Below are 23,578 nucleotides of genomic sequence, written 5' to 3'. Positions count from 1 at the left end.
CGTTTGTGCCTTACGACAGTAGCTCTCCAATGAATGTTTGGAAATGTGGATCGATGGAATAATAATCAAGTTACGCCATCTGTTGTAAAACCGCACGAACTTAAACATAGTCCTATTATTATAATTGAATGCGTCTTTAAGCAGAACTTTAGCTGAATTAATATTCCTCATTCCCTAGAGCCGTGTTAACTTTATGTTAAACCAATAATTCTAGGTAATTTAAATGTAGTCTGCTTAGTTAGTAAGAACATTGCATTTATTGGTTACGAATAATAAATATAGGGTTTTCCAATAAGAGACCGTATCTTGATATTCAAAGAAAAATGCTATTTTTGAATATAAATGATCGGGTGTTTATATCATTGTAAAGAGGAAGGTTCGCTGTTAATAGTGGAAAATAACATCAGGCAAATGACCACTCTTACAGGACAATATTCTTTTCATGAAATTTTCTATAACCGAATTGCAAACTGGCTGCCCTATGCCCTTGATAGCCGCACGAATTCTACTTCGAGGTTTTGAGTCGACCCTGGGCTGTTGGCGCAGACCTTCTCTTTCACGTGACCCCAAAGAAAAAGTCACAAGGTGTTAAATCACAAGATCTCGGTGGCCAATTGTGATCACCTCTTCGAAAGATGACACGGTCCGGAAACTTTTCCCGTAAAAGATCAAAGATTTGGTTGCATGAGGGGCACGTAGCGCTGCCTTGTTGAAAATAAACGTTGTCCATATCAATACCATCCAATTCCGGCCATAAAAAATCGTTGAGGAAAAATGGAAGGAAAAATGGCACGTTTCGTTTAAAAGTCGAGCTGGCATAGAAATTCGACCTAAAACAACGATCATTTAAAAACCCCTAATTTCGTCAATTTTTTCCTGTGGTCTTACAATTTACTCTCACGCTTGAAAAAAATGCATTTATAAAAATAAAAAATTAAATTAATTTGAAAAAAAAGTTTGAATAACTTTCCCCTTAATGTTTTTATAAACTGATTTCATACTCAATTTCCTGCTTATGAAATTATTTCTATTAGTGGCTTTTAATATTTTTCTTTTGCTTTAAACTTTCAGCGAATTATGTGAACTCGCAACTAATTGAACTGCAACCCGACCAATTGAAATTATAAGCAACAGCGCAAAGCAGTCGACGCGCTGAAAAACAACAAAGGCGGGGAAAAATATAACAAAACATATCGACGGTGCCACAATATGCGGAAAATAGGTTAACAGGCGAACAAAAATAAAAAATAAAATAAAAAACCAAAGAAAACAAATTGAATTTTTTATAACTTAATGTGCGAATTTAAATTTCGACTCGAACACAAGTGAACAAATATAATACATACATACATATCAGCAATAGCACACAAAAGAGCGCTATTGCAAGGGGGAAAAAGGGGAAAAAATAATATAACATTACTTTGACGGCAAACTATAATAGCAGGAGTAAAACAAATAATATTACTTTACGGCAAAGTACAAAAAAGGAACACCAATAGCTGCAATCAACTGCAAAAGCAACAACAACGACTGCAACCATTTCTATTAAGTCAAACACCTTAACACACACATTCACACAATCCATGTCATTTACATACCTACAATCAAATAAAAAATTATTCCTCTGTTGCAGCGCATAATAATGTACAATAAAACAACAAACGCTATTCGAATAATTTAAAAGAAAACAAAAGCATTCACATCAGCGAAAAAGCAAACAAATTCTAATTGAATTCAAATGACACGGACTGACAGCGTTAGAGCGAGAAAGAAGGTATCAGTAGTATTAATAAAAGCAACAATAGCTGCAACAAGCAGTTGTGGCAAAGTATCTACTGCAACAACGGCAACAGCAAATACAACAAAAAAGAGGAGGGTGACAACATAAATGGGAAGCGCTAGAGCGGAAACCTTGCAGCAACTTTCAGAAGGTATAATAGGGAAAAGTGATAAAAACAACAACAACGACACCAAAGTGAGAGCGAGTATTGTCACCACAACCACTTATGAGAAGGAGCAGCACTAAAACAGCCGTGGCACCAACGCCATAAATCGACAAGGAGTCCCGCAAATAAAGCGCGAAACCATGTCATAATTAACAAAGGCGGCCGCAACAACAAGAAGATGCATGAGAATAGCATAACTGTAGCAACATCAGCAGCAGCAGCGGCAAAAGTGACTGAAGTAATAAAAGGAAGCAAAAAAGTAGCAGAGATAGCAAAAGAGGAAGCAGCGGTGGCGGAAAACTAGAAAGAACTTCATAATAGCGCAGGCAAAAGGGAAGTAGTGGCAGCAACTGTTATACGAATAGCAACTATTGTGTCATGCGCAGTTATTAGAAGTTACATTGACAAAGGCAACGCCAGCAACAACAATAAAAATCAAAAACAGCAAATACACAATGGCATATCGAGCAATTACATCAACGCTTTAGCTGAACGAGCAGCGCAATACAACAAACATAGATTTTCCACTCAGACGCTTCCTATGCTTACTCAACTGAAGAGCTGTGGAGGTGAACTACTGTAGAGTTGAGCGAAAGCAAGTGATTTTTGTGTGTGTATGCCCAACTTAGAGTTTGCAAAGCAATACGCATACATTCAAACATATTCGTGTATGTAGCCGCTAAGCCAGTCGGCGCATTGAAGGAAAACAAGGAAGCGCGCTAAATCTAATTATCCGCTACAACGACTTCAATAACATACATTACAACAAGTATAATAATATCAATAACAACAACAATTGCAAAAGTAACTACAAAAACAACAATTAACCTTAGCGCACAGCCAAGGCATACCAGCAAGGAGGCAACAACTAAGCAAAATTACCACCATTGCCGTCAAGTGGAGAGCAACTAAGTAGTTGATTGCGCAAAGCGCACAACAATAACAACAATATATGTAACTCAAAGCAGCTGCGCCAATAACAAAGATATTTGCGAAGACAAAGCAGAAAAATCTCGGGCTCCACATACTGCATTCAACGCATCCAACACCAGCAGACACACATACACACATACATATATATAATTACGCGTTTATTAGTCAAGTGCGTGTAAGTGAGATTACGACTGTGTGCGCGTGTGTGTGCCGGTGTGTACATAAGTGTGTGGCGTTAAGCTCATGTTATCAGTAAAAGCGTTCGCGGCTCTTCTATTCAACAGCAAATTTTCATTGTTGGTTGTGGCTGTGACTGTTGCTGCCATTAATGCAATTTGCTGCAAGGCGGAAATAGTTGACGGAAATTAAATGGCCACTTAAGTTCCGGTGTAGAGTGATGCCATTCAATTGGCGAAGCGCTTAACAGCAATAACCGCGACAATAACAACTAAAAGTGATGTTGCAACATTATTTCGAAAAATAATAACAATTTTCTATATGTAAAAGTAACTCGCTCGTCGCTGGTGCAACCAAACAATGCCAACTATGATAGGTGACGTGCAAAGTTTCGCAATAACAAGAGGCAAGACGCCTAAGGAAAGCTTTCATATAAATATCAGCCAGCGGATTTTGAAGGGTTTCACTGTACTTCGAAAAATAGAAATTCAGTAAAGGACTTTTGGCTGCGAGTACAAAAAGTTAATGCAGAGCACTTGGGTTGAATTGATATGTTTATGAAATAAAAATGCCAATGAAATCTGTAACAACAGACGGAAATACAGTAACTCTATTGGAAAAGCTTTTATGTGCATGCTGCCAAATATAATCGGTTAGAGCAATAGAGCAGCTCGTTTACAAGGCAGGCGATTCAAAAAAGTATTGGAGCTCAAAATTCTGAAATGCAGTTAAAAATGAAGTAAAATAAAGTTGAAAACAAGGTTTGAAAACAAAGAAATACAATTTATACAAAACTTGACGCCAGCTCTTTTCAACAATATTCGAGCTTTAAACTTGTTCGATCGGGTATTTTAACTCAGCAACACCAAAAACCAAGAAAAGCTCAGTAAGCCGCTTTAAGATCTTTAAAAAGCTTCGAAGCTTTTGGCATCCGACAGTTGGTATGCGAGCTAAGTATGACTCGGAATATGCAGCTGAAAAGAAAGTGTAAAAGAGCTTTAAAGAGCATGTGCCCTACCTAAAAGCTCCTTTGGAAAACATCAAGCCTTAATCTTAATTATCATAACCAGCGTACCAAGAAAGCGGATATTTAAACAACTGAAACTAGTCCAAGCAATTTAAGCTTTACAAGCTTGGGAATATGGCAGACTAAAATGAAGTAAGCAAACTGAATGCCATTCCAAAAGTAATAAGAGCCCGAAAGCTAAAAAAGTTAAGGACTGTATAGAGCTTAAAAGCTCTTACCTGCGAGGTTTGAAGTTTGAAACGAATGCCATTTGAAAATTAAATTTGCAAAATAAAAAAACTTTCAAAACAAAGTAGCCCAAATTTTTAAGCTAGGGCTTAGGCGTAAGTAGCATAATTTTGAGGCTATAAAAAAATAAAAAGGTCACAGGAGACGAAGGCAGCTTAAATAAATATTGAGCGTGAAAGTCGTATTAACAAAATAAAAAAATTCAAAGAGAAAAAATGCGAAAATAAATTAACCTAAAGACTCAAAAAAAGAAACTGAATAATATTCAGCAGAGAAAAATGCGAGAAAGCTTCAAAGCTCTAAAGCTTAGTTAGAAAATAAAAGCCCTATTAAATAATGATAAACAGGCCAATGTCTCTACAAATTAAAGACTACCAAATTCAAATGAATGCCTAATCCCGATTCGACCCTTTTAGGTATTAAAACTAAATAAAGCGTACATTAACACGAAAGCTCTGGAAGGCACGAACATATTTATAAACGCTAAAATATCTACTAAGTGTCATTTAATAGTGTAATCTCCGCACATCGTTTAAGTCGAGCTAAAAGTGCGAGAAGAACAAAAAGGTCCTCTCTTCTCATCGCCCGAAACTTTATAATTCATTTTTGAACGAAAAAGTTTTAACCTGTCCCGGCTGTTGCTTTGCTCCAATTCCACACGCTTTCAGCAGCAGAGATTAAAATTTCACCATTTTATACTTTTCTCCCCCACCAAAAGTTACGCCCAACTCTCCGTTCTACTGATGACCGCCGCTAAAAGACGCGCAAGCAGTGGCGCCACTAATAACAATAGTAACAATAACAACAACAACAATGATACGGATGAATATCATCAAGCCCAACAACATCTCCTACAACATCCACAACAACAATATCACAGTACACAACAACGTCATCAATACAATCATTATCAGCAGCAGCCTCAACAGCAGTCACAACAAAACCAGTATCAATACCAACAACAGCCACAGTATTTGCATCATACGTCGCATTCACTATATCAACAGGAAAACCATCAGTCGCATCATCAACAACAACAAAGCCAACAAAACCAACAACAACGGCAACATCAATCATCATTGCGTGATTGTTCGGTGAAATTGCCTTTGGATATTCTGTGAGTATATAAAATATTTTTCAGAGATTTTTGTAATGCGGTGCATAAGCACATATAAACATAAATATTTGCTGATTTTGTTATCATATATTCGTATAAGCATACATAAATATGTATGTGTGGCTATAAATGAGCGACAGAGATTTACTGCTTAATTAATTAACAATAAAATAAAATGTAGCAATAAAGGTATCAAATGAATGGTTTTAAAACTATAATAGATAAAAGTTGCCACTTGACACACTAAAATATCATATTGCGATATGCATACTTAGTCCTGCCATGAAGTTATAATACTTTTTTTAATGGACGCAGTTTTATTTAATCATGCAAATATTAAAAAAAAATTAATTTTCATTTAAAGCGGTTAGGCCATTCAGCTATTGCAAAACGTACAGTTCCCATGGATGTTGACGTCGCTGCTAGAACCAAAGATTGTTTTATACTCTCCAAATTTCTGTTAGGTCTTTAACAGGTCATGTTCTTCAATTCTTACCACAAACTTTAGTCCAATGGTTTCAGATCTGGACTTCAAGACCGTCAATCTTCTACGGCTATGAACGCAGAAATATTTTCTAATAACCCCTGCTGGGTAGATTCTGCCCTATGAGCTGGAGCGAAATCTTGTTGGAAAATCCAACGCACTCCAATGAAAAGAGTATTACTCAACTGTTTCATCACGTATTTTAAGACATTCTCCTGGTACACTCTTGCCCCGGTCTTAACCCGTTTTTCACAGAAATGAAGAGATGTAACGCTGAACCCACGGCTAGGGGTGGGCACGCTGAACACTTGGAACAACATTTTTTGCGTCTTTAGAAGTTTTAATATAGATTTCGTCGTTTTGCTTATTAGAAACTTCTTCAACAGTGAACATTTTCTAATCTGTGAAAAGAATATTCCATGGGCGTTGACTGCGTGTCACCGAAGAAGCTGCTTGCATCTCTCGAGCCTAATTTTCTTCAAGCGACTCGGCAAAAGATGGCCAGATGAGTGACGGAAGGGTTTCATGTGGAGATCATCTCTAATTAGTCTTGACATGGATCTGGTCAATACATTAATTTGCCTGGACATGATTTTCTGCTTTCTAAGTGGATTTCTGCGAATTCTTCCTCGAACGGCTGGTATGGCTGCACTGGTTCAAAACAACGCGAGGCCGACCACTTTTTTTTCTGTCTGTCACTTCAAATGTTTGGAAAAACATTTCGCTAAATATTAAGTTTTTTAAGCAATCCGTAAATTTCAATCGAACTTTTGCCACATAAACTGGGTATAGTTTTGAATAGACAACGCATACGAACAAAAGCAAAAATAATGGACTTTTTCTACGAATCTCTTCTCGCCATATGCATTGAAAAATTTGTCAATGAATTTAAGGCAAGATTAAGTATTATTCCCACAAGGAACATAGGGAGGAACATAATGGAAATTATTCCTATTTTTTCTATCTAAACCTAAGAATTTTATCTCTCTCCAGCTCTTCTTTCCTGCTCGGTCTATCATGCCTTGCGGATTCCATTCGATGACCATTTTTGTTACATCGCTCGTTGATCTACGCAGGACATAGCCAAAGCATCGCCATTTTCATCTCGTAACTTCAGTGTTAATAGCAACTTGTTGCATTATCTCCCATAGTCTGTTATCCGTAACGACTTCTGGCAAGAAAATACGTAATACGTAGCTGATAAAAGCTTGCATATTTTTATATTGCTAGCAGCCATGTTCCACAACTTAAAGCCGTACAAGAGTACAGACTTAACATTAGAGTTGAAAATTTTTATTTTGATGCATGATGACAAAAAGTAGGACCTCTGACTGGTTGGCCTATCTAGCAGTACCGATCCTTAAATATACAAGGTGAAGTCAAAAATAAAAAAGACTGAGTTAAAATAGAAACGACAAGAGCTCTGTATCGATAACTTCGAGTTTATTTATTCAAAATAGTTCCCTCTGGCCTCGATACACTGTTTTGCGCGATCTTTAAGCTTTTCGAAAGAGTGTATCAAGTCAGAATGTCTTTCAGGATGTCGGTACAAGCCCTTTGGATAACCTCTACGGACGCAAAACGTTTTCCTTTCATGGCCAAATGCAATTTTTCGAACAGGTAGAAGACACAGAGAGCCATATCAGACGAAGACGGTGAATGATTCATGGTTAAAATGCGATTTATAGTCAAAAAATCATTATCATGCAATAAGCGCCAGCTTCCTCCTTCATTCAGTGTACTCAGGGTGAATCCGACGAATGTGATGCAATAAACGCTTCAAAACGCCAAGATAGAAAATTGCATTGACGGTTTGGCGCGTTGGCATGAACTCCTTGTGGGCATTTCCCTTGGAATCGTAAAAACACATGAGCATCAACTTGATTTTTACTTCTCCAAACTCGATTTTTTGAGTGGTGGCTTATCTGAGGCCTTCCATTCGGCACTTTGACGCTTAGCTTCAGTTTCGTGTTGGAAACACTTCGTTTCATCATCATCATATTAGGTAAAGAATTCGAAGTAACGAAAATGGAGCTAGAAAAAAATATAGAGACTTACGATGGTTGAGCTAAAATACAAGTACAATAAGGATTCATTTTTATTCGTTGTTTTTTCAAGATTTTTTTTATATATTCAACAAAAGCATACATAATAATAAACGATATTTCTTTTGCAGCTTTCGATAATAATTGATTTCGCACTTTCTTTCGTCGTTTTCGCTTTTCAATGGATAAGCTGCCAGAATTATCTGCCAGTATAAGCAGAATCAGATGCGAAACCATTTATCGTACTTCCCGAATTCAATAAAAAGTAGTGTAGTATAATAGTGAAAATATATTTTGCAGCAATTCAGAAATACACTGTTTCAAGTAACTATAGCACCTGGACTTATTCGTATCTATTTTGCCAGCTTGTTTGTTTCTAATTTAACTTTAATAATTTTTTAGAAAATATAGCTCATTCTTCTAGAAAAGCACTGTAAATCCAAATTTCCCACTTTGCGCAAATTAAGAAAAAATTCAATAAATCTAAATAAAAATTTCATACTTTTTAATCAATATTTTTAGAAAAAATTTAAGGGGGTCTTCTGGTCTCGAGGCCCTGAAATGAAGGGTTTTTTTGGGGATTGATTGTGACAAATCCTGTGAATATTTAAAAAAAAAATTTTTTTTTATTTTAAAGGTACATGTCTTGGCTTTTAAAAAATGGTTTTGACTTTGAAAAAAATTAACACCCGCGACCTTGAAATGGCGCTGAAGACGTCCACCTCCAAACGAAACAGGTCTCCATTTTGGTCACGGTTTTTCCACCTGGGTAATCAGAAAGCAAAAATTAGATATGCGTTGTCTTCAGAGTTGCCCTGGTTAAGTTTTCCCGTGACAGATTTTTTATTTTTAATTTTTTTCAAAAGTTATGCAACAATTTGCAAAAAAAATTTGTTTTTGCTCATTTTTTGAACTTTAAAAGGTTATAAAAATGGAATGAAAAAAAATTTCAAAAATCGTACACGGGGAAACTTAGCGGTAAGTTTTCCGAACCTTTTGAGACCAAAACCATTGAAATCGGAGTATAACTACTATGAAAAGAGTGACCAAAATGCTTAAAAAACACGATTTTCGGGGAAACGCGTTTAAAGATAAAGTTTATGATAAAACGGCCGGAGGAGGGTACACTTCGGTGCCCAGAAAAATGTGAAAAAATGCGATTTTCAAAAAATTCTTTCTGTGGCGTATTCTCGCATACACATACAACAAAATTATGCAAAAAAAAAATCGATTTTTTTTTCGCTGGAGACCAGAAGACCCCCTTAAGTATGCAATTTTATACGCCATTGAATTTGGTATCATAAAGTGCAGGTGTCAAGCGATTCCAAAATCGTGCTGATTTTTCGCAATTTTTTTGGTCTCGGTCAAATGCATTTCCTCCATATAACGACTGTTAAAAATTTTTGTAGGCAGAAGAACAAAATGTCAAAAATGAATCACGGTTTTGAGCCACTCGGAACCTGCACCTTATTATATCCAGAAGTTTCCTCAAATTGTGATTGAAAAGTTAAACATTTTTAAGCAAATTTATTAAATTTTAATATGTGAAAGGTGTAAAAGGTGACATTTTTAATCAGAGTTTTTAGTATGCAGTTTATAATATGTAAATTTCAAGTTGCTCAAAAATCACGTTGATTTTGTAGAATTTTTTACTTCTGGTGGTGGTTTTGTGCATTTTCTCTATATAACGACTGTTCAATATTTTTTTTGTATGAATATTGTCAGCAAAAAAAGATTGACAAGTATCACCGAAAATTTTCAAACCTTATTACATGAAAATTGAAAATACTTTAAATTAAATACCCAAAATTTTTTTGAATCCTGACCAAAAAGTTTGAAATGCAGATGTCTGAAAATTTAAATGTTGAGCTTTGCTAGAGGCAATAGTTCAAACTTCTCAAATCCTTACACGTTGCAATAACTGAGTTTTTTCGATCGAGGTTGAAATATACTTCATTTATTTGATGACCTTATCACCAATTTGCTATCACAAGAATAGCCATTTCCCTTTTCCCTCCATTTATAGCTCCCGTTCGTTATCACTTGGATTAAGTCGCTTGAGTGCAGAAGGTCGATTCTATCGTTTTCTTTTTGTTTTAATTTATTTTGCAATGCATTAATTTTCTTATTCCGGCGAGAGTCTTATGCAGAAATTAAATCGAATTTCGGGCCAATGCACTTATAGTTTGAACTCTTCGCGTATTTTATGAAACCTCTAATTCGATATCGTTAGATTTTACAATAACTAAAAATCAATTAGATTCTTCGTTGAATGTGTCATTTAGAAGTAATTCGCTAATACAATTGTTACTGTTTTGATCATTGATTTTGAAATTGGTTTGATCGAAGCCAGTAAAGATACGCACTTTTGAAATGTCATTAGTCTCGGGATGTCTGTCCTCCATTTGTGGAACAATATCTAGACGCACACTACAAATAGGAGGAGGAGCTCGACCAAACACCCAAAAAGGCTTACGTACATATATATGTATATATATATATATATATATATATATATAGAAATTGATAAAAATGTAAATTGGATTATAATCATTCAACAGTGTGAGAAAATTCGTGCAAATTTAGTGCAATAAGAGCTCTTAATCTTTTCAATTTAACCGCTACTGATATTTTAAATGAAAATATTCGATGTATTTTTAAGATTGACGTGAAGCTAATTTTATTTCCGCGTCAGCTGTCACTTACTGAAAATTTATAGTATTTTATTTGCCACCTTCTATCTTTGTAGAATTAAATCTCGAGGATAGTAGAATGCGCCTTTATTTCTTCTTTTTCTTGCTCTTCTTCTTATAGGTATGTCACATAATTTGCGCATAGCAAAGCTCCAATCAACATTCTACTTAATCTGACAATAGATACATTAAAAGCAAATAATTCACATGAGTTTAGCACCATAGGCAGCTTAATGCCGATTCGATAATGTCATTTACAAGCGAAAAGAAAGGCATTACAATAAAAAGTTTGGCATGAAAGAGAGTTAAGATAATGCGGAATACTCGAGGTGCTCGCTATATTTTTGGTGTTGAGCTTAAATTTTTATAACATGAGTGTGTATGTATCCATACACATAGGTACATATGTGTTCAAAAGCAATAAAGAGAGCGATAAAGTGCCATCTAGACCAACAACGATAATATAGCGGGAGCTAGTGGTATCGACATATAAGCATACGCATACGTATGCATACACACATACACACATATTTAGTCAGCCAACAACACATATATTTGTTTATAGAATGTATCACACGTCCTATAGAATATCTGTGTGCACACTGGCGAGTAGAGAAGTGGATGCATGGTGATTTTGTTTTAATATTACAATGTTTTTCGAGTTCGAATTTAAAATTTTATGTAATATTATTTTATTTTATTTTTTTAATAATCCTCATGTTTTGACCAAAGCGTATAAATCAAGCTTTTAAATGCCATGCAAAATTTACAAAAATGTTCATGTAAATTTTAAACCTTTTATTTTAAATTTTAAAATTTTTTTATGTGTATGGCTCATGAAAAAGTAGTAAAAAGTGTAAATTTTGAGCGGTTAACTTCGGGTTGACCAACCAAAATCTGTTTAGTGCCTGTTTTTGCACTTTCTTTTCGTATATAAATTAATTTATTTTACAAGAATATTCGCAACACCGTTTGCGTAAAAGTTTTGTATAAAATTTGAAAGTAGGACTTAGGTGGTTTTGGTTAAATTAATATATGTATTATTTGTCAAAAGGAAATATTAAAAAAAATAAACTCAAAAATCAGTTTGGACATATAAAAAATGTTTATCTACTTAGTCATGCACGCCTGTGTACGTACAATTGCGAACACGAAAATAGCATTACCAAAAACATATTAAATTTTTTCAAAATCTTCGATGTGATTACAAAGTTTTTATTATTGTTTCGAATTACTGTTCTATTATTTATTATAACTGAACACAAACTGAAATCAATTCTATAGGGGAAAACATCAAAGTTTTATAACAGAAAAAAAAATTCTAGTTTAACATTAAAATGACAGTGCTCATTATTGCTCAAAAATTAAAGAAAAACTGCATTGACAAAGTTTGCAGATACAAAGTTGTAACTACTATTTAGTTGAATTTCCCTTTTTTTGTTACGCCAGCACAACGGCGAGGCATTGAGTTCACCAATTGCTTACATCGCTGCTTCGGAATCTTCAGGCACACACTTTTAAAAATTTCCGAAAGTTGTTGATAGTTACTCGGTTTGGCAATATGTACAGCTCTCTTAGAATCCCCTCACAGATATTCTAAGTGATTGAGCCCCATCCGTGATACTCATAAATTACTTGTTTTTTCAGTAGCCATAATAAAGATTTGCAATTTTATTAGAGATGTGGAAGGCTTACAGCCTTGAAGAAGCATAATTTTGATGTTGAGTTGCCGAAAAAAATTAAAAAAAATGTGTAAACAAATTCATTGTTTTATAACGTGCCTTCATCACATACACATACATGTATATGTGAATGCATATGTGTGAGATCATCCTCGCCAGCTGTTCTTATGTCAGCGAAATTTGCATATTTTGCCATAAAATTTTGTTTAACGATGCCTTGTGCCGGGGTAGGTTGTGTGCGTTTGGCTGTCAAATAAATCGTTGCTGTTTATTGCGCAAACAAACACATACACGCACTCTGCACGCGCGCGTGCATACAGTAATAATCCCATTAACAGCGCCACGATATAATAACATCGGCGTTCATGAACAAGCAAAATAAGCAAGATATTGCGAGCATTACAACAATAAGGCAAACTGGCAATTTTGCAAAACTTATACGCCGTGCTGCACCACCTCGTTCACCTCATATGTGCGTGAAATGTTACTCATACGCAACGTATGCGCTTAGTGGTTAATATTAGCTGTAGGATATTCTATTGTTCGAAACGTGAACAAGCCATGCCAGCATTGACCAATTTGTGCCGCCGTTGCGCTCGTGTGGCTGCATGTTTGGCTGTCTAACGATGCACCCCATGCCTGCTTGTTCTGGTTGCTCTTTACTCCTGCTATTGTATATCATTTAAGTGCCTTAATATGGAGTGGCATGAGATTAGCGCTAACCTTCGTTAATGTATTGCTATTTGATTTGTATGATAATGAAATATTTTATATATGAAATTTACATTAATGCACAGAAAATAAATTAAAAACATAGGCGTACATATGCATTTCTGGGTATGTGTGAAAAATGTTTATGTGGCGAACATTCAAAAAATTCATTTTCCTTTTTAATGCTATGTATTTGTCGCTGTCGCCGCCGTCTGGGTTTGGCAAAAAAAAGGCCTCAATTGCAAATGAAGTTATTTTTATTTGATGGCTTAACGAGCGAACCCGCAATTTAGACACATTTAAAATTGGATTAACTTGCGTTTGTGTGTTGCCGATACATGTATGCATATTCGTTGATGTGTTAGAAAAATTATGTGCATGTGTTTTTTTTCACATCGCTTTTAAATACAAAATTCATGTGCACTTCACATGCCAGACGGCCGTTAAGTGGAGCAAAAGTTGAATAAAGAAAAATAAATAAACAAAAGAATTGAGCAGTTGAAAAATGCAAAAATTTGCATAAAACATTTTTACACTTAAAGAAAATAATGAGCGTGAATAATGGTGAATATAAGTGCTTCAGTTAAAAATGTGCGAAAATAAACAACCTAATTTTTTTTCTTTGTGATGGAAATTAATATTTTACGTGCATGGGTTTTATAAAATTTAATGCAGACAATTTATTCAAAGCACAGCTTAAGGGGCTACATCTCTAGAGTGCAAAACTGTGAAGCTCTCATAAGGATATGGAGTTTTGTTTCAATAAAAATATAAAATGGGGTAATGAGTACAAATAAAGCTTTCCGATTTTTTTCTTTTTTCATTTTGACATCAGTGGGTAGTTAAACAATTCTTCCTCAGCTCTTAGAACAATTGGAAATTTTGTTTCGTTACATTCATGTATTTTTCCTTTTTTTAATGTTACATAATATTATTAAAAGATATCGGTTTCTCCCAAAAAACTTAACAAGATTATTTAACAAGCAACTTAGATATGACATTAGTACACAATTTTCTCTCTACATAATTAAAGTATTTTTATGGAAGTCTGAGATCGCGCGGCTTAGTGCGTTTGTGTGGTAAGTGCAAGCGGTACGCAAAATGGAAGCAGTTTGAGGAAAGAGAGGAACAAAAACTACTTTAATTTACTTACATAAACCATAATTTTTGGACCATCATAAATGTCGTGTGGGCAGGTTTAAATGGAAATCTACAATTATACTCCGCAGGTTGCAAAAAAAAAACTAAAATGCTTGAGTTATATATATGCCGTTCACCAATTTTAATAACATGGCTTGGAGAAAAACATTTGTGCTTACAATTTTTAAACTAATACCGTGACTGCGCCTCAAATGGTCCATCCGCTTAGTCAAATTTTGGCATACTCTTTTAAATGTTTCGGCCGGTATCTCACATATAAATGGTTTAGTGTTGTCTTCCAATGCGTTAATTGAAGCAGGCTTGTCTGAATAGACATGAGCTTTAACATAGCCCCACAAAAAATAATCTAAAGGCGTTATATCGCACGATCTGGGTGGCCAATTGACAGGTCCCGAACGTGAAATAAAAAGTTCACCACACTCGCCTCTCAACAAGTCCATTGTTACGCGTGCTGTGTGGCATGTGGCACCGTCTTGCTGAAACCACATGTCATGCAAGTCAAGATCTTGCATTTTGCGCAAAAAAAGTTGGATATCATTTCACGGTAGCGCTCACCATTCACAGTTACGTTACCATTCGCAGCATCTTTGAAGAAATACGGTCCAATGATACCTCCAGCCCATAAACCGCACCAAACTGTGACCTTTCCTGGAAACATTGGTAGCTCTCCAAAAATGAGCTTCGTCGCTGAACACAAGTTTTCAATAAAAAAGTTGATCTTCGGCCAACTTTCCAAGAGCCCATTCACCAAATATTCTGCGTTGCGGTAGGTCGTTCGGCTTCAATTCTTGCACCAGCTGTATTTTGAAAGGTTTCACACCTTAATCCTTTTGCAAAATTTTCCACGTTGTTGAGTAATAGAAGCCCAATTGCTGTGAACGGCTACGAATCGATAATTGATGGTCATCGTTAACACTGGCCGATATTGCTGCGATATTTTCTTCAGTTCGCACTCTACGTAAGCGTGTTGGTGGTTTGATGTCCAATAATGTAAATTTAGTTCTAAAGCTCGAGTAGCCGTTTCAGTGGGTCGATTAAACTGACCATAAAATGGAAGAAGCGCGCGATAAACTTTCTTAATAGAACACGCATTTTTATAATAAAATTCAATGATTTGCAAGCGTTGTTCGCTTGTAAGACTATTTAGGGTTAAATTATAGACCGAACTGAAAATTTTTGACAGCGAAACAAAGTAATAGCTAAAAGATCACCCGCCAGTTGTTTAAAAATAATTGTTAAAAATTATTTTTCTCAATAACTCCTTTTAAATATAATTTATTTCATACATTTACAACATTTAAGCAAATAAAATTTAAAATGAAAAAATCCATAGATTCATTTAATTTAGGCTTAGTCGCTTACTTAGAATCTCCACCCGCTTTTCCTTCTTAGTCCGCATATCTTATGTCAAGGTAAATAATGTGGACTTGATTTTTAAAACTAGTTTGTATTGCATTATGGCCACCGCAACCGAATTGGTTAGTGCGTGACTATTATATACAGCGCCTACAGTATCTAACTACTAATAGGAATGAGAAGGTAGTATTAAAAATCGTCTCTTCGATAAGCATTACAAATAATACATATTTCAATTAAACGGAAGCGTTTCAAGTACAAATTAATATTCGAAAATTATTTAATCTCGAAATTTCCATAATCTCACCCAAATGATTTGAATGTTTTATTTATTATCAAAACAAACAAAGCTTTACGCAGATTGTAGCGCAGATATTATTTTCAGCTAAATATTAGTTCTCCTTCTTCTTAATTACCGCGATAACCGCTTACGCGATTTTGGCCTAGTTCAACAAAATGCGCCAGTTGTTTCTTTCTCGTGTTAACCGGCGCCAGTTGGACACATAAAATGGAGCCAAGTCCTTCTCCACCTGATCTTTACAACGCCTCTTCCACCAGCTGGTACCGCAGGGGATAGTTTCAGAGATGGAGCGTTTGTATCCATTCTAACGACAAAATCCCGCCAACGAAGACGCTGGGTCTTTATTCTATGTCGTTGTAAAGCTCATACAGTTCACCGTTTCATCGCCTGCGATATTCGCCATCGCCAAAGGGCAAAGGTCAAGAAATCTTCCGTAGAACCTTTCTCTCAAACACTCTGCGCCATACTTTAGGACGAGCATGATAAGAGCCTGTAGTGATATTGGGTATGGGAATAAGTTTCTGCCCTCGTAAACGAGATGTCACTGCTGATGTATTTTTTTTTTTGTGTTCGCTCTAGTACTGCATATACTGGTGATTTGAAGGTGTATGTGTTAGATCTTGATCGCAGTAGTTGAAGCGTTAAGAATCTGTTTTACCTGACGTCAAAAATGTCCATGTTCGTCCAAAAAAACAGCATTTGCTGGAAGTCCTGTTTAATAATAATTAAAAAAAATGCAGCTAATCAATATTACGGCCATCACGCTCCGTCAAATACAGCTTGTAAAGAATGATTTCGACACTTTCAAACTGGCAATTTCAATGTATCACCCACAAGATCGCAAAGGGGTACCGAAAAAGTTCGAACCCTTTATGATATGTCTATAGAGGTGGATGTTGACAGGTCAACCATTGGTAAACATTTGCACACGATGGAAATGGTCCAGAAAGTAGGTAACTGGATGCCACATCAATTGAAGGAGAGGGATATCAAGAAACGTTTGTTGACGTGTGAGATGCTTCTTGAACGGCAGAAAAGAAAAGATTTTCTGCATCGTATCGCCAATAAAAACTTGATCTATTATGATCTCTAAGCATCGAAAATTTTGGAGCCTGCCAGGTGAACCAGGTCCATTAACAGCGAAAAAAAATATTCATGCTTCAAAGGTTATGTTGTGCACCTGGTGGCATCAGAAGGGTGTCATCTACAATGAACTCCTTAAACCACCTGCAACCATCACTGGCGATCGTTACCGTCTGCAGCTAATGCGTTTAAATCGAGCTCTCAAAGAAAAGTGACCGGAATGGGACGATATACAACACAAACAGATTTAGCTGCATGACAACGCCAGGTCCAGAAATATTTAGAGGGACTGAATTGGAAAATCTTACCCCACCCGCCGTATTCCCCAGGCATTGCACCTTCCGATCGATGTAGTCAGCCGTTATTGGAGAGCGATTCACTTCTTACGAGAGCATCGCAAACTGGGTCAATCAATGGATCAAGTCAAAAGAAGTCGAATTTTTCGTCAGAGGAATCCGTAAGCTGCTTGAAAGATAGAGTAAAGTTATAGCTTCCAATGGTACATACTTCTCATAACGCCATGAAAAAGCTCCACATGAAAAATTTCTGCCGTTCGGAGTCGGCTTAAAACTGCAGTTCCCTCCATTTCTTTAACAACATCAAGAGGCACACCACAAATAGGAGTAGGAGCTCGGCCAAATACCCAAAAAGCTTCATTTAATCAAGGGCGCTTTAAATGCACTCTTTCAATTCGGTATATGTATGGTTACGGTAGTCTATTGTTCCTTTCAAAAATATTCGAAGAAAGAATTCTATTGGCGCCAATGCCAAATTATTGATGATCAACTCACATCAGCCAGGTAACAACATGTTCGAACTCTCTTGAAAATTTCTAAGCAATGTACGTTCATGGATCCAATGTTTATCATGACGACTGCCAAATAATAGCGTTGTGATACTAGGCCTAATAGTGTATTAAATATTTTGTATTTCTCCGTTTTACTTTGGTGTGTCCCTCAAAATAACGTCTGATTTCACTTACAACTAAAACGAGATTCATATCATCAGGTAACAGCTATGAATTACAAAACAACCAAAGGTAGTCAAATTAAAGGCTCAGCATAAAGACGGCAAACAAAACAAAAACAAAAAAAAAATGGTATAGCGGAGAAAAGGTGGCACACAACAGCTTTTTCAAGCTTTTCACACAATTAATTTTGATTAAGTTATGTTACACGCAATATTTTGGAAACGAGAACACTCATCTACTGCATTTAGTAGAGAATTAAATGTATGTGTGCAGGGCATGTAATATAGATCTCGGGAGTAAATCGAATTTATTTTTAGACTTGCGCAAAAGTAATTTTTTATAGGACAGTGGTAGTCAAGTCATAGCTCTTACAGATTTTCGGTTAAACAAACACATACCTATATATTCTCAACCTCAATTAAAATTTTCGCCTTTGTCCCATTACCCGATGGAAAAATTTTTTTCCCCAGAAGTAATATAGCAATAGTCATCTCTTCAGGCCATCGACGTCGTATTTCTTAAGTAGGTTAAGTAGAAAGCTCTAACCACTTTCCGCTAGGCGTCTGTAATGAATCAAAAATCACAATGTATAGGTAGGTAGGTTGGGTGGTTGTTGTAGCGACACACTTAGGCCTTTCGCAGGTCCATTGTGATACCACTGGAGCTTATCCTTACCCTACGTGTGCCTTTTCAAACCATCTGGTAGCTTTAATGAAACGAGCAGAGCTTCGTTAGTTTTAGATGCGCTATGTCCGCTATATCGGTTAAAAATGCCGCAGCCTCCTCATAGCTAAGCTTTCACACTCACATAAAAGGTGTCTGACTGTTTCCTCTTCTTCTGTATTAAGACAGCTTCTACAGAAATCGAAGTACGGGAGTCCTAACCTTCTAGCGTGGCTGCCTATTAAACAATGACCAGTTAATACCCCTATTATTTTTCTTATAGCTTCTCTGTTAAATCTTAACAAGATTTTCGATCGACCACTGTTCCAATTCGGCCATGTCTGTCTGCTTAGTTCGCATGTTGTAAGGTTTTGCCAGCTTGTATTTACCTTTTTGATGGTTTCCCTGTCTATAAGTAATTTACAAGTGGCTATAGGCATGGGTATCAGCGTCTTATCCGGTGGAAGATCGAGCATTGTACCGGTTCGCGCAAGTTCATCCGCCTTGCATTTTCCTGCTATATTCCTGTGGCCTGGCACCCAAATAAGGTGCACTTTGTAGCACTTAGATACGTCATTTAGAAGTTTAAAGCATTGTAAGACGTATACACGATGTATAAGTACTTATTTAATATATTGCATGGACTATATCTTACTTTAAAGGTATAATTCCACTCTAAAATATTTGGCAGTTTTGTATCTGAGGAAGCCTCGTTGGTATATTACACCGCTCCAAATTGGAGTTAAGAAAGATCAAATTCAAACATTCTTCAGTAGCACTAGGTTCAATGTAAAAATTGTAAGCAGGAGGATAAATACATTTGTGGAGTTTATAGACTCTATAAAGTACACTACTGTACAGCCCGAAACCCAGGAACCAGACCATTCCTTTGCAAAATTTGTCGCTGGGTCAGAAAATCGAAATTTTTATTCTGTTGTGTAGTTTTCGATATATCGACAAATTACAGTTTCGGATTAAAGGAAAAAAGTTAGATCATTAAAGCAAACTATTAACCGATGAAAACAGGTGATATATAAAATAAGGGTTACTAAGTGTCTTATATTTTGTTCCTACTTTAAACTGATTAAAACTAAACGTTTGTATGTGAAATACGAAATTAAGGAAACAGAAAATTTTTTTTTTTATTTGCAAAACAGTGACTCCGAGTCGGGGATTTATTAAGCTTTACTTAACATTGACTTTGTTCTCAATGAAAAATTATTTTTTTCTATTCTAAGGTGAATAACATTTTTATTTATTGGAAACTTTTATCTCAGTATGTTAGTTTCTAGAAATAAGTAAACAAATTTTTGGTCATTGGAAAATCATTTCATTAAATATCTCTAATAAAATAAATTAAAAATTTTCATATTTTTGAAAAATAGTCTCTTTTCTTTGTAAGTATCTTGAAAACGTATAATTTTAATGAAAAAATTAATTTTAATGTTAAATATAGAAGTTAGTTAGTTACCTATAATTTGATGTATCACTTGTTTTGAACAGCTACAGGTCCACTAGATGTAACAAATTTGGCATGCGATCACTAATTCTATTGGTAGCAAACTGAAAATTTGCCACAAATCTGTTCGGGGTCATTTTCATAAGACTAGTCTTAAGCAGAAGCTTGATACATTGGTGCCACACGTATTGACGCAAATTAATTTTACTAGTTGAAAATGGATTCACATACAAAAACAACAGCAAAAAAAGATTGTGGACAAATAGCTTTCGTCAAGATTAAGATTTGCGTAAAATGGATTTGGAATGTTTTTGGTAGGATTCGAAGAGCCACTGCGAGCTTTCTACAACGAGCCAAACAATAAACTCTTTTCCCCATTTTCAACAACTGCGCAGTTTAAAGCGGGTGTTCGATCAGAGGAGATGAGACTTGATGAATTGGAAGCGGGTTGTGTTCTATTAAGACAACACCAGGATGTGCATATCTTTGAAGATGTGCCAAAAGCTCTCAAAGGCTTGGAAAAATGAGCTGAACTATAACTTTTTTTAATTAATTTCGGCAATATTATATAGAAGATTTAAAATTTTATCCTTTCGGCTTGATCAAATGTCTGACATGTATGAAATGTCCGTCTAGCATTAGTGCGAAGTCAGTTAAGGCATTGATGGGCAAACTTGCCCTCTGTGATAATATCGTTATGAGGTATGCTAAGAAGGCCAGAATGTTTCTCCTCTTTTGTGTATTATCCACTTAAATGAGTGTATATAAATTGCTTGGCTTATAATGGTAATTTTATTTCTATTTATTACCTGTTTTGCATACTCGCAGCAGGTTTTTTGTGGTAGTATTAAATTGTGCAAACATTCAATTTGGCTTAATGATTTTCGTTCCTCAATGCAGTGGACGTTGACACAGAGAATTGTCGCCCCATAATAAATTTAAGTTTCGGCTGCGAATAATTTAATACCATAAAGCCACATATATGATATTTATGTTTTTTTCAAGTGAATTGTTCCTACACAAGATTTCAGCTTAACCAGTTTCTTTAGCTTATCGCGTAACAATATTACAAAATATTATGACACACCAACAAAAAGGCATTTATTAATGTACATGTGTCACGTCATTTGTAGTGTTTCCTAAGAGAAAAAGAATAATTATTTTTCCATAGCGCAACGTCATGCATCAACTTTTATGCATAATATATGTACGTGTTCAGAAGAATGATGGCCTGCTGGTTAGAGTCGAAGTGTGCTCTGCGAAATCCACCAGTAAGGTATTCCTGCAAGTTGAGGAAACTAACGCGTGTAAGATACTATCGATAGTGTTGTATGTTGTAATAAGGGCCTGATTATGCAAGCAGAACGTAACAGGAATAACTGTGGCAGCAGCGCGCAGGAAAATGTGATACTTTGACTGCTGTAGGATACTGACTTCGCAAGGCAGTGAGCTATAAATTGGGCTCAAGAACCAATTTATTATTTCAGAAGAGTGGACTTGCCTTCAAAGCGGTTCGTAGTGATTTGATCAGAAAAAGCTAGCTGGAGAAAAATATTAAATTACATTTTTTGACTCATTTGACTGTAATCAATTAAAGTACAATCGGAGCTCTTCGATATATGCAAAACTAGATCTATATATTATTTTTTCTTTCTTCTGATTACTTTTTGAGTAGCATAAGGCTTCTAAAAAGCCTCTCCAACGTACGCGATCAGATGCTATAATATCATCTGAGCAATCGTACGTCCGAGGCTACTTGTATTGGTTACTATAATTGAAGTAAGTATTTTAACAAAGTAGGTGGTTAGTCTGCCATTGTAGATTAGGGCATGGACTGTAATCTATTGCTGCCTAAGAGCAGCGCTACTTCATGGACTTGTTGTTTCACCCTGTACAGTTTCTCGAAGAAGAGGGGAGATGGAGGTGGTAACAGCTCTCTACTTGTGACTGCATTAACGGCACGCCGGAGTAAAGGCATTGAGGAAAGCTTCTATTGCTTTATTTTAGTTATTTTTAGGATTAAGGTTGTTTATTGGGAAGGAAGGTACTTGGAAAAACTATAAATAATGATTATCCAAGCTAAAAGAGGTGAAAAGCGGAAAATAGGAAGAGTGCAGTACCATGCCCATGGTGGGATTCACACTAACGACCCTTAGGGCAATAGGCTAGTGCACTTCTGCTAGCTAGTGACGCATTCAGATTCCAAATTTTCCGGTAAATCCCAATGAATAAAAGAGATTGAGAATCCTTTATGATTGAGAATCCTTCCTTCAAGTCGGCAAACATTCTATACTATGACATCTTCTCCATACACGTCGCAAATGTCCTGGGCTGCTTTGATACCGTTTTGATCTCGATGAAAAGCAAAGAAGGAGCAGATGTCGAAAATGTTGATTTTTGCCTCCTGGGTATTCCATTGTTAAGCCTCAAAACTAATAAAAACTTCAGATCTCAAAATACAATTAGCATAGTTTTGTAGAGCAGGAAGAGTTCTATCGGATGAATACTTATCCTTGGCCAAACAACAAACAAATCGTTGTAAAATAAAAAATATATAAAAATGCTATGAACTTATTCCCCAAACCAATATATTCGCAAATTGTCTGCCTGAACGCGAACTTCATTTTTTCCTAAAATTTTTAAAGTGAAGCTGCCATTTGCTACTTCACTTAAAGCACTATTTAATGTTTTAATATACTCTACACCTTAGAAATATAATGACGGAGGCTTATTATTGTTTTCTTTATCGTCTTTATTTTCATTTTGCGACAGATAATCTTTAATTTGCCCACTGTTTGCAGTTTGAGCAAGTTCTTCTTTATCATCCAAGTCTAAAGCTGCAAATTTGTTTGCAGAAGACATCCCACTCAACCAGTAATTTGGCAGCTTACTTTGGCTCAGGGTTGATGTTGCTTTTATTTTTTTCTTACTGATAGCCGATGTTGCGACCTTTTTTACTGTAGCTGATTAAGTAGAGGCAGACTCACGGTTCGCTAGAAGTAGTTTTGTTGATGCAATTGTTGTTGTTGTAGCATTTGAAGAGACGGCTGAACAAGTTGTTGTTGATGAATTGGTTGTGGTAGTTGTAGGCATACCAGTTGTGCTCAGAGTATACGGGACTCCTGATATGATAATCAACATAACTTATGCTCTCTGCGCTCCATCGCGATAATGCAGAGCGCATATTGTTATTGCAGCTTATGGAAACTGACTGTATTAACCCGTTTGTTTTTGATCTGCTTTGTGCTAAATTCGTGCGCGGCATTGAGTTCGAATTTTTGATTTGTAGAGGTACTCTTTGCGGGATAAGAATTTTCGTCTCACTTGTGGATCGTGTTCTCTCACTAGGGGAAGAACGTAACACACTCACGGTATATATTTATTTTATATTTATTTCATTAGCTACTTTGCTTGGTTTGAGTTTTTCTGTTTTTAATTTAAATATGTGTTGGTTTATCGAGATTTACTTGGTGAATCCCTTTGCAGTTTCTATGCAGTTTGCTATGAGTCTCTATCTCTGGTTAGCAATAATGCACTTGGAG

At 35.9% G+C, this 23,578-nt stretch overlaps 1 protein-coding gene across 1 annotated transcript in view; it reads left to right on the top strand.

Moving 5' to 3' along the window:
• Positions 1-5,054: 5,054 nt before the first annotated feature.
• Positions 5,055-23,578, top strand: part of LOC129246253 (uncharacterized) — a 93,464-nt gene continuing 74,940 nt past the window's right edge. Inside the window, exon 1 of the mRNA XM_054884919.1 lies at positions 5,055-5,428. Within this exon, the coding sequence (XP_054740894.1) occupies positions 5,055-5,428 (374 nt within the window). The remainder of the gene's footprint in view (positions 5,429-23,578) is intronic.

This window comes from Anastrepha obliqua, chromosome 4 (assembly GCF_027943255.1).
Source record: "Anastrepha obliqua isolate idAnaObli1 chromosome 4, idAnaObli1_1.0, whole genome shotgun sequence".
Lineage (NCBI taxonomy): Eukaryota > Metazoa > Arthropoda > Insecta > Diptera > Tephritidae > Anastrepha > Anastrepha obliqua.
This window is presented reverse-complemented; position numbering and strand designations above follow the sequence as displayed.